Source organism: Rhea pennata, chromosome 1, assembly GCF_028389875.1.
Source record: "Rhea pennata isolate bPtePen1 chromosome 1, bPtePen1.pri, whole genome shotgun sequence".
Taxonomy (NCBI): Eukaryota; Metazoa; Chordata; class Aves; order Rheiformes; family Rheidae; genus Rhea; species Rhea pennata.
The window spans coordinates 9338017-9350793 of NC_084663.1; the positions used below are offsets into that span (position 1 = coordinate 9338017).

General features: G+C 38.3%; 1 protein-coding gene across 1 annotated transcript in view; it reads left to right on the forward strand.

Annotated features, from left to right (window-relative positions):
• Nucleotides 1-12777, forward strand: part of SEMA3D (semaphorin 3D) — a 139091-nt gene that overhangs the window by 55084 nt on the left and 71230 nt on the right. The window contains exon 3 of the mRNA XM_062581305.1: nucleotides 6046-6206. Coding sequence (XP_062437289.1) covers nucleotides 6046-6206 — 161 coding nt within the window. The remainder of the gene's footprint in view (nucleotides 1-6045; nucleotides 6207-12777) is intronic.

Below are 12777 nucleotides of genomic sequence, written 5' to 3' on the forward strand. Positions count from 1 at the left end.
TGTTAAGTCAAGAGCAGTCAAGAAAATGAGCCTCCAGCTTCAACAGTGGCCTAAAATTTTACTCCACTAGAAATAATAGAATTTTATGCTCTCATAGAATAAGTTTCCTGCACTTTCAGGATACTTTGAAGGGCATTTTAAGTCTGATGGAGAGGAAAAAAAAAATGAATTTCGGTTACAAAACTCAGATTAATTACTTGTCACACATGAGACTTGCAGCCAGGTTAAGGATCTAGGAAAGGCAAGTTCAGTCCTGACACTTGAAAATGAGGAAATAGAAGCAATAGGGCCCTTATTTACATGACCTGTCTTTCATCTGGAGAGGAGGTGTGGTTAACATTTGAGTCCGTTAAAGTACCAAAGTATTCCTAATAAACAAGTATGTGTTCAGCAATTATTGGTACTGTACCAAACCTCATACACTTGCAACTCATTTGCACTGAATTAAATTTGTGTTACGTAGCCTTCTAATATATACAGTATCAGTTAGAAACAAAAAGCAAAAAAAAAAAAAAAAAAAAAAAAAAACGAAAAAAAGAACAAAAAAAACAGTGACTTAATTTATCCTTGGAAACAACAATGAATTTGCTTTCTTTGGCAGTTATGCAAGAAAGAAAGATAAACTACTTAGGGAAAGGGAACCTGTGCAAATCCACGGCCTTAGGTCTTCTTCAGCAAAAACAACTGTTTCACTCGGGTACATTTTCATTTGTGCTGTCTAAAGCTAATTATTTGGTTTGGCTCCGTGAAGTTTGTGAACTGGGCCTTTGCCTTTTTCACCAATAACATGAAGTCACAAGGCAGCTTTTAATCATCTCTGCAATAATAACACTTTACAAGTTATTCGTGCAGCTGTTTCACTAGTCAAATTTGTTTGGAGTTAAAATACAACTAAAATACACTTTCATAAACATAAGTGAGAATTGTTTAGTCCAAGCTTAAATGGGGTGTATTTTTGGTGGTTAGCATATATTTTGTTCCGCATTATTACAGTTTCTCCAGATTCAGAATACACGCCGCCAGGACCGTAGACTGGCTGGACACTAGGCTCTGAAGTAGCTGGACTAATTAAACTGCAGTGGTCTCAGTCCCGATCTTGAAGGAGCGCCTCCTCTCAAGTGAGCTGGTAGGAAAACAGAAGCAGATCTCTCAGGACGATAGGATTTGATATGAATTTCATAATTTTTATTTGAGGGTGGAATAGCCACTGCAAAGCATATCTGGAGATAAGATGAGCAGTCCATTCCTGATGAGAAGTCTTGGCAGCGCTGCAACAGATATAAGTATAGTTTAGTTACCACTGGCTGTAATACTGGTTCGAGAAGCACGGCGCATGGTGGAGCTATTTTAATTACTTTGGATTTTTCTGAGTTGGAAAATGCTGACAAATTTGGTGTCTCTCAATAAGTATTTGCAAATAGAGATATGGGGAATGTTACTTATTTTACAGATTGCTGAATAAGCCCAGAGAAGCGACTGAAGCTTGAAGTAGAAAGTGCCTTGACATACTTTAAGTCTTGCAGCAAGAGAGGTCCTGAATTCTGGAACAATCTTTTGAGAAAGTTCTTTCTCCTGTGTTACCTTCCTAGACTAAACCCCTCCTGGGAGACAATTTAATTTTGAAAGACAGAACAGACTTGTTTAATATCAAAGTATGTGATGGAGTAAGAGGAGAGTTGAAGCCTTTCTGGAAGAAAATGATATGACATTTTATTCTTCACTGTATGGAAAAAATTACAGAATTATACATATGTGGACTTTAAATTTAGGGTCCTTCAAATAAGTCATTAGAAGTAGATGTTTAGAAGCAGGTTTAAGGGTTTGCTTCCCTCAATTTAGACTTAGTCCATAATTTAGAGAAATTTCTGTGATTGGCCATGACAGCAGTTCTGAATCTTGACCAAACAAGTTCCAGATATCTATATGCTTACACCGTGCTGGAGTTGAGGAAGGAAAACACAGTCATCAAGAGCACGACTTGAGGCTAAGAAGTCAAAATATACCATGTAAATGTAAATGCATGGTACCAGAACAGAAGGACAATTTTTCATTAGAAACCTTTTTGCTATGGTTCTGCTGCTGTAGATCATGTAAGTAATGGTAGAGCTGTTGTGAGCCAGTTCTACCAAGATGCTTTCATAAATGAACAGAAACAGTAACTATTTCAGCCTCTACTACTTAGGCATGAAACATTAACCCAGATAGGAAGTTTATTGAATACTCATTTAATGGACAGACTGGAGCCTGTAACATTAAAAAAAAAAAAAAAAAAAAAAAAGTAATCTTTAGTAAAACAGCAAACACATTATAATCCGAATACTGAAAACACACACAATAAAAGATCACCTTTGCCTTGTAACTAATTTTGGTTTTGTGCGCTGAGAACGCTGTTTCCATTTTGGGCTATCCACAGAGATACAGTGATTCAACTCAATAGTCTTCTCTAAGCAAAATACATTTTTCTGAACCTCAATGAATGTCATATTTCCATAGTAATTTTTTTCAGGGCAATATCCTTGATGAAATTTAACATATCTAGCCATGAAGGGTAATTTCAAGCCCCTAAGGTCAGATTGTTTTTGTTGGGTGAGTACAATGATTAATTTGGCTGTAATTTAATCAGTTCTCTGTTAATGTTTACTTGACAGTTTTTATTAGGTCAAATTTCAGTTTTAATCTTATCAGTGAGCATGCTCAGAGTCTTATTTCCAATCTCTTTTCAGTAGATAGTAAATAACTGGACAAAACCTTTGCAAACCTGATTCTTTTCCATTTTGCAGCTTTTGTTATTGTTTATGTCAGTAAAATATATATATATATATCAGGGAGCAATGCTGTCATTTCAGTTTGGATCATTTTACAGATGCTTTTCTTATGATGCAGTGAGACAAATATCTGTACAAGGGACTGTGCAATGCTCGTTCCTGGTCGGGCATTTCAGTCATGAGACAACTTTTTCTCTTCCCTCTGTGGCGTGGCTGTCCTGAGGGATTCTATACTGAGAAATACTACAAGAGCTGAGCAGTAGATAACTATTGTCCTTTGGGGATGCTCCTTCCAATTAAAAAAAAAAAAAAGAGAGAGAGAAAGTGGAAAGCGGTGCCTCAGTCGCCCTTCAGTTGTGAGGAGAACTAGATCTGTTTATTTTGGCAAAGCAAGTGTCACACTTGCAAAGACCAGTGGACTGCACGACTCTAGACGATGAAACTGAGTACTGTAGAGTATCTGTGTGAACATTTCTTATTAAGATCAAATTCCTATAGATGGAGCAAGAGCTCATTCTCCATCCGAATTACCCCTGTCATGCAGCCTAACAACATGATATGACTGGAAGTCTGTCCTCAGAGGAGATTTAAGACTAACATAACAGAGAGTGATATGAGTTGCTGAAATACAGTAGCCTGAAAATTCATGAATCTCTCCTTTTTATTTGTAAGTTAATGCCTGCGAAGGACTAAGTACTGTATGTTGTCACCCATGTTCCTTTTCCTTCCTCCATGCTATCTACTAAGTGCAAAACCAGCCATTAAATTGAGATTTAATCTAGACTGCAATTTTTTTAAGGCATTTATTTATATATACAATGGACCAGATAAATAGATAGATAAAGAAACTTGTAATGCAGCCAACCCCTACATCATCAAAGATGTCATGGGCAGAGAAGAGGAAGAAGTTTATTCGGAAATGATATGCTTAAGTGACGCTCAGCTGATAAACAATACTTTGAATTACAGCTGAGACAAGTTTGAGTAGCCCAAGGAAGCTATCACTGACATAAACCTCCTGCTATACTGTGGTCAGCGTCAAAGGATCTTCTCTCAATTGAAAGTACACCCGGCACTAAGAATTTCAAGTCTAGAAAAACAGAGGAGGAGGTTTGTATTGAGTATGATGTCTAATGATGACATACTTACATCACACACAAAAATTAGCAGGATTAAAAGAATATATACGTATTTATATTAACCCTGGAAGTGGCTCCCCATAACAGAGAACCCAATAAACACATGTGTCAGGAGGACTGAATCTTTGTTTCTTTTGGGCGAAAAAACTCTAGTAGACTGAGCTAAACTTTGAAAGTCTAGGGTCTAGGGAGCCTTTTCCTTTTATTTTAGGAAATTTCTGTTTATTTATAATGCTGGCTTTGTTATTCTTCAGCCTCTGCTGAAGTTCTAAGGGAAGAAGTAGTTTGGATGGGACTTAGGTGTTTATGAAACCATGCTATTTGCCCCTGAATGATCTTACTATCAATTAATAAGCAGGTCTTTTAAAATGTTACTAATTTGCAAAACACTGACAACATCTTTGGCTACACAGAAAATAATGTAAGTAAGGACAGTGCTGACGCAAAGCAATGTGGAGCCTAACGTTTGATTTAATTTCCCAATGTGAAGTAAGATTTTTCAAAGTACTGCCAAATAAATATCACCTAGGGGAATAGGAGCTGCAGTACAATAAAATTTGTTTTCAGATTGTACACTTACAACACTCAGCAGCAAGCCATGCAAAACCACACAAGCTTAAATAGAAGTGACAGAGCCAAATAATAATTGTAATAATTATATACCAAGTAGTCGGTGCTATTTTTTTTCCTCCCTCAGTACCATTTATTACCCCAAAACAGGACTTAATCTTTGCTTTTCCTGTCACATAGTTTGTGAAAGACCTTAGGACAAAGGAATATTTTCTCTGTATTTTGATCAATTCTGAAATGTCTCTGCGAAACATTGACCATGGTTTTCATCATGATCAGGGAGCGTAAATAACTTGTGCTGATCTAAGTAAGCTTATCCTCTCTAGCAGGAAGGACAGACTATCCAATCAGTGCCAGGAAGGTGGAAATATCTTTAATTTTATATTTGATTAAATATAGAATTTGCTTTTCTGTCCCAAGATTAATGAATAGTTTAGCTTGGAGAGTTTGCTTGTGGAAGAACTGAATCACGTGTTGATTTCTGTTCTCCCCAAACTAACAGCTGCCCAACATGACTATACTCTCATTATGCTCTTTTCCATACGATTTTTGTGTCCTCATCCAGAATTTGGTCCGCAGAGTCTTCATTAAGCAAAGAGTTTCAGACTTCTTATTTTATGGCCCTTTAGCTCTTTTTTTTTTTTTTTTTTTTTTTTTTTTTTTTTTTTATGAGAAGTATACATTCTTTCAGTAGTTTCATAGAGAAATGTATTTTTCCTAATTACCTCTTTAAGGAGATTGGAAGCCACTATTAAATTACAGTAAAATTTAAGTGCTGATTTTTTTTTTTTTTTTTAATAGAGAAAGGTTTGATGGCAAATTAAACAAGCTATAGCCAGAACTGTGTCCTGAGCTCCCCAGCAGAGCGGGCAAGGAAAAGAAAAGGAAAAGGATGCAGAAAAAGCCACCCATTGTCACCTCCATAAGGAGGGCAGAGTCCCCAGGCCCGCAGAGGTGGCACTGCTACTCGTTGCTGACTTGAATATGCCTCTAAATTCCCCCCTTTTAATACCATGCCATATGGATATACCTGCTTTTGATGGGGGATGATTCACATTTTCAGTTCTCGATATAGTAATTCTTTGTATTGCCATCAACATTTAATATTAGGCAATGGACAAACTGAGCTTTATGTCGAAGTTTGTATGTAGAGCATCAGATACTGTGAGATATTGATACTTGATTATGTGCAACCATCAATATGGTGATATAAACATATATGAATTTTCTTACAGTGGAGAAAAGGTATGGTGCATATATTCCAAAATTCTGTCTTTTTTTTTGTTTCTAATTACTAAGGATGTAATTCCTTTGTGTCACATATATAATTTATTAAGTAAGTTTCATATAGAAAAATCTTTTGTGAAAGTAAATATTACCCAATTTGGAAGTAAAAATCCCCAAAGAAAACCAAGGTTAACAGGAACTGTATTTTGACCCTAGAAAGACATGCTCTAAGACTGCAGTTATCTCACCGGCGTACTCCATGCTGGTTGCATATATTTATAAAAGACACCAATGAGTCATATGTAAACATTTTGATTATAAAGATTTTCTTCATTTTCCCACAGACTTGCTGCTTTCAAACAGCTGCATCCCATTCCTGGGCTCAACAGAGGGGCTTGATTTTCGAACCCTGCTGCTAGATGAGGAGAGAGGCCGGCTGCTAATCGGGGCTAAAGACCACGTCTTCCTGCTCAACTTGGTTGATTTAAACAAAAATGTAAAAAAGGTCAGTTTATTTTCCACAGATTTCATCTGATAAATTTAGTTTTCACCTTTCTTCTCCATTTTTCCCCCTTTTTGGCTTCATTGGGTAGCTGATAGACTCACTGTGCAAAGCACTGTACTGGGTTTTAGTAATCTCACTTCTCGTTGTTACATGGATTAACTTTAATAAACTGAATTTCCCTTCTTGTGCCTTCTTGTGAGACTGAAGTTCTGCAGCAGGCAAACCACCTTTGCCTTGGAGGCACCTCTGCAGCGCAGGGAAACCAAAACCTCAGCAAAGATGCAGCTCGGAGTGTTTGTTTGTTATTTTCTCTTGTGGTATGGACACCCTTCCCCAAAAGAAGAAAACTCAGGAAAGGTCTTTCCTTGCTTCCCGACATCCCTGAGTTTACGTTACCGTGATATTGCTCAGCAATTTTGTTGGTTTAAATTATAATAAGGATGTCAGTGACAACTTTAACGTTTGTATTCGTATTTAGAATGAGTAATGAGAGGAGAAGCTTCCACTGGGAACTATTACACCTCTCCCTTGCCCGTACTCTGCGACGACGTGTTAACTCTGGATAGCAGAGCGGCAATTTAGCCTTCGGTATTTCTAGTAGACATGACAAACCGGTGCTTTTGCAAGCACAAATGATTGCTATATATATAAAACAGATGCCTGTGTAAGAACACACATGAAAACTGCTTTCCTGGTTGTTACAGATATGCTACTTACTGAGGGAAATTTAAATTCCCAGCTGTGTTTTATATATTCTTTAAGCACAAGCAGGAGGTTTTAAATGACTGTATTCTGCTGTCAGTTCTAAAGTATAACTGAGCCTGAATTAACACAGCTGAAGCCTGGGGATTTAGCAGGTGTAACAGGAGAGAATTTTGCGCCGCATGTTTGAATGCAACACATGCTGCCATTACATGCAACAGTTTCTAGTACCAAACTGAACATGTTATTCTGACTTCCACAATGATTCGTTCTTTAAAACTCAGATTCTGAGCATTACAGGACATTTCTTCCCGAGAAAGCTCTATCAGTTAACTTGCATCTTCCAGCTCAGTAATTTGCTCAGAAAATGTCACCTTTTCAGGATGTTTTACTGGTAACCGTATTATTCATATTTCAAATTTGTGTGAAAAGTGGATTTCTCTTTCTGTGGGGTGCTGCTTTCCTCCTGAGAGATGCTGAGAGCTGTCACCTCCCATCATGTTCAGTGGGGATTGATTAGTCCAGAGCTTTCTGGAGGCATCAGCACCTTGTGCCATCAGACCCTCTGGCCCAGCTGGTTGCGTTCACTTTTGCTAGATCACCACTGATTATTATGGACATCGTGCTTTTTAAGAAGCCCAGAACACAACCCGAGACAAGAGAATTAACGCAAAATCAGGCAACGTCATTCAATGCAGAGACTGTAGGACAAAACTTCTATATTTGAATGGGAATTTGCATTTGGTAAACTGAATAGAGAATGTATGCCTAGATAACTGTGGCAACCTGAAAAAAGAGAGTAAAATTCGTAAATAATTGTGTATCGGTACTAAAGAAAGAATAGTCTGGAGGTTCAAATATATTTCCTTCTGCCTACTTCTCAGTTAAACTGTTCAGGCTGTCCAACTTTTAGGATAAGACATGGAGGCAAATTATATTTAAAAAGCTAAAACAAGCTCAAAAGCTGTGCAACGCCTCATGGTGTACCGATTCCCACGGTGTCTGTGGCTAATCAGTGACTTCATAAATCTTTCTTTTTGCTCGACTTGAGACAAAACGGCACAAACGTGCTCTGCGGTTCGTCTGCTCGGGGCCGGCCGGAGCATCTTCGTGGGGGCAGAGATGGGCTGCAGGAGGCCGCTCAGATCAGCGGCGGTCGCTCGGGGGCCGCGGTGCTGCGGGGCAGCGCCGGTAGCAGCGCGGTGTCGGGACGCTGTGTTTAGACTGCCCGCGGTTTGGGTTGGCGCCGGGCCAGGCGGCTCCTTTCCAGGCTTTCCTGGTGCGAGGAAACCACACGTGTCGGGACGACGCGGATCTAAAGTGTGTCCCTTGGAATAAGGGACATCGGGAAGAAAAAATCTATTGGATTCGATGTAGTCACTGAAGATAGAAGCAGTTAATTAGAATATTAAATTTGTTCCTATGCATGAGAGGTGTATTAATGACTCCGAAGGAGAAGGGTTAAAAGACACTAGCTGAGAGGGTGAGCCAGATGTAACAGCTCTGAAACTAGAATGGAAGATTGTACAATGTTTTGTTTTTCTCTTTTCTTTCTTTGAAGCAAAACTGAGCGTTAACTGTGTAATACTGTGTCCTGGGTGGACACAGAGGTCTAAAGAAGCTCTCAGTCTCAGAGATTTGTTGTGTTAGGATGCTACTGATCCACCTAAAAAGCAGAGCCTCTGAAACGGTTTGCTCTCAGAATATCCCCTTCTGTGGATATAATCACTTGGCAAAATTATATTGCGGAGTCTGATACCGTATATTCAGATATTTCTGCAATAATATTTAAATGCAAGCATTCAGAGCACTGTATCCTGTCCCCTTCTATAATAAAATGATATATAAGTGTATGTATATATATCATTTAATAACTTCCTTTTTATAACCTAATTATTTACTTAACTTAGTTAATTTAACTTACATATATTAGGTTATGGTTTTACTTCCTGCTGTATTTTTTCCTAATGAAATAAATCAATAGTTCTTTTTGAGTTCACATTTTCTTAAATCATTGTAATTTTTATTCAATATATAGTATAATTGGTTTAAAACTTCCTTAGCTAGCAGCTTGAAAAAAATCTACCCAGTTCCTAGTGCAGTGCTTGCGAACTTTATTATAAAACAACAGTAATTTCTATAGCATAACAGAAAAGTCCTCCCAAAGGAAACAAGAACGGAGAGGACTAAAATGCTAGCAGTCTAGAAATATTTAACGCTTAATAAAGGATAATCATTTTTCTGTAGTAAGAATATAATTTCTATGAGCTTGTACTGAAAGGGAGTGTACAGCTTCTATTGCAAGGACAGCATAATCTGTACCATAGTCTTTTCCTGAAAGATCCTGCGATGCCTGACAAGTATTTCAAGCTATTTATAAATAGGAGGATTTGTGGTTCATTCTCATGAGTAGAATAAAGAAAAGAAGTACGTTCAGGGAAAGAAAGCACAGAAGAGTGGCAGTTTATATTTCTCGTAGTGTTCCAAATGTAGACAATAAATTTGAAGACAACTATATCATAACCAGTAGAAGGGCAATTTAAAAAGAAACATATTTAATAGCAGATAGAGAAGAAATTCTGTAGGAAACTTATTTTCTAAGAGCCTGCATGAAAGAATGACTTTGGTACTTAGAATTTTCCTAACAGTTTGCCGAAAGTCTTTGCTATTTTACTATTTGAAAACTAAATAAACAGTGCATACAGAATGGGATCAGCTGGGTAAACGCTCGTGAAAGAGCCGCGAGGCAGTTGCGCACCGTTTCGTTTCGGTGGCTCCGGCGCTCGCTCGCAGCGCAGGCAGGGTTATGCGTGGGTGCTGCTATCAGGGAGCCATCGGCAGCGCGACCCGCCCGTCTCTGCGGGAACAGGAATGCTATCGAGGGCCAGCAAGCTCTTGAAACGCTGCCAGCCTGCAGGAGCTGTCAGCGCGAGAAGACACAGCCACATGTGGGCCAAACAGATAAACGTGTCAGATCCCAGTGGCAGCTTTGCAGCAGCTTGTTTTGATCTGCCCGGGGTGTATTGGCACCGGGTCACAAATTGTCGCTCGGAGCATCCCTAATTTGCAATAGTTACTTTTTTTTTGGTATTACCAGGTGCAACTGCCTTGCGACTTATCTTTTAATCTCCTTTTGGATTGAATTTAATTCTGTGTATTTGGTAGTAAAAAGAGTGTGTGTGTTTGTGTGTGTGTGTATACATTTATAAAAAAAATATCCTCAGGAGTTAAAAGCCCAGTTTTACCTTCATTGCCTCCGGAAACCTCCTGCCAGTCCATGTAAGTGTATCTCAGTTAGGACTGAATACAGTGGGAATTTAGCCAGCTTTGAAGCAAAGCTTTTGGTTCTGCCTTCAAGCCAGAGACTCAAAGAATATATATGCAAAAACTGAGCTGTGCTCTGTAGCCCTGAAACACAGTAACGTCAAGACCGGTCCTTCCTTACTGAATACTTGCTTCTTATTCTGTACCTTCAAGTAATTTAGCTTTCTGTCTCTTAGGAAAAGACGTAGATGAGTCTGAGGGTAAAATGTTAAGGAGAAGAGGCTTTTTTTACCTGTCAGGAGAAAAAGGCTTCCAAGAGAATGTGAGCAGAGGCCAAAGAGTCACACAGAAGACGACTTTGAAGATTTCTGAGGTTCTGGAAGTGAAGATATGAGGATCGGAAAGCTCTGGATAAACAGTCTGAAATAATCCAAGCAGCAAGGGAGGAGGACGGTCATGAGTCCACCTGGGTTTACACTGGTTTGTCCTGAATCTCCATTAGTAAAGACAGTTCTGAGGAAGAGATTATGATGAGGCTGTTACTCAACCTGGACACAGTTTGCCCTTCCTCACATGAAGGTTCACATTCGTTCACAGGGTGTTGTCTGCATGCTGATGGCCATGATTTTGCCACAGAAGGAGCCAAATATCATTGTTTAACAGTAATGATAGCAATTTTAGGTGGAAGAAAGTGTCTCTATTATTTCCTTTTGCATTGTTACCATAAATTACTCTTCCGTAAATATCCTCTGCCTTTTTCGTATCTTCCTCATATGGTTTGATATAAAGAACAACCAGTATCCTACTGTCTGAAGATTCTTGCTCATACTGGGCCCTGATTTTTTCAAAGGTAGCATTTGTCTTCAATCTGAAGCAATAAACATGTAAGGAGCAATGCCGTTTGCCCTAAAAACCTTGGTGTACAATTTCTGTGTACAGAATTCTGAGTGTAGATTAACGTCTACTGAGTTATGCTGTGGAAAATCAAGTGCAAATACAGCGAAGTTTTTCAAGATTTAGTGTAAATGAAATCAGCATCTGATCCATTTTCCTTCAGTTTTCACATATGGTCATAATACATGTCTGACAATGCAGTTAAAAAAAAAAACCAAATAACCCAAATATTGGAAAGATAGCCTTCTTCATTTTTTTTTTTAACATTGCAGTTGACAGAGGATCTAACTTTAAGAAGAGAACTGTAGCACACTGAGATCTCACTTTAATACTGACGCAGATACAATACAAAAATGTCTGTTTGATTCTAATCAGAGATTACTTTCTAACAGCCACCTTCCAAATTTAAGCTACCAAAAGTCTGGGAAGTGCAGCATCGAAATACACCACTGTTATGTGCCCGTGATTTCCAGTGCACTTTGCTCAGATTGATGGCACTGTGAAAATAAAGAATGCAATATACTGACCCTGGCACTTTCCTCTCCAGAGGGTAATAAATCAAGCTGAATATTCCTCATATCCTCTCTCCTCCCACTATATATATTGTATTTTATCTTTCAGAAATTCAATTTTCTGCTACTATAAAATAATTGGAATTGGAAAGCCTTGTTAAATGTCTTCCTGGAAGTATATTTTCCATATGGGAATCAGTGTGCCAGAGGTTCAAATACCTGTTCAAAAAATGAAGAGGGCCCTTGGCAGAAACCAAAGAAAAAGATATTTGAAAGTATATTCGTAGCTTTCAGGGATATCTAACTCTCCCTGAGGGTTAACTAAATCTTGCTACCTTGATAAAGCTATTAAAAAGAAAACTAAATTGAAAATCTAATTCAAATGACAATCTCTTCAGATTTTTTAAATACAGGGAGAAATTCAAATAAGGAACGTAGATGAATTTACTTCCTTTGCTTACTGATGACTTTAAAATATTGAATTCTAGGGTATGGCCAGTACAGCAGGAGCCAGATACAAGAACCACTTAGGGTAACCTTCCTCTTAGGAACAATCTGTGCAGTTCCCTGAGCTGTGAACTTCCCATACCAGACGCATTGGTGTAACAGATGTGAGGTATTTAGAGACCAACTGGTACACACGCATGGTATGCTAAAATCAGCTCCATTTCCCATTAATTAAAACACTCTTTTGTTTTCAGAAAAATAATACTAAAAAAGCATGAAATTCTTTCTGACATTTGTTGGGAAATTCAATAAAGTTCTAGTGCTTGTAATAATTTTCAGTGAAATGATCCCAGGTCAAGACAGGAGTGACAAATGTCCTGGTGCTCAGGAAGCAATCTATGAACACTCCTTTTTGTGGTATTGGGCTATGATATTTATGATATTGTCTTATTCTGCTGTGTGACAGTCTTAATATTTTGTCTTATTTCGTTGGATCACCATCATATATTTCCTTTGTGCTGTTGATCTTGCTGTTTTTCTTTGCTCTTCTTTTTTTTCAACCATGAATTACTTTGTGCTTAGAAAAAAAGAGGGAAAAAAAAGAGTCATATTACTTTTGTTTCACTGGTGGAAAAACTGAGACCTGAGTGTAACGTAGTAGGGCAGTGGCAAAGCTGGGAGTAAACTATCTTCAGACTTAGCGGTTTTGGATCGTGTTGGCCCCTTTACTGCACTTACTTTGTGATTACACT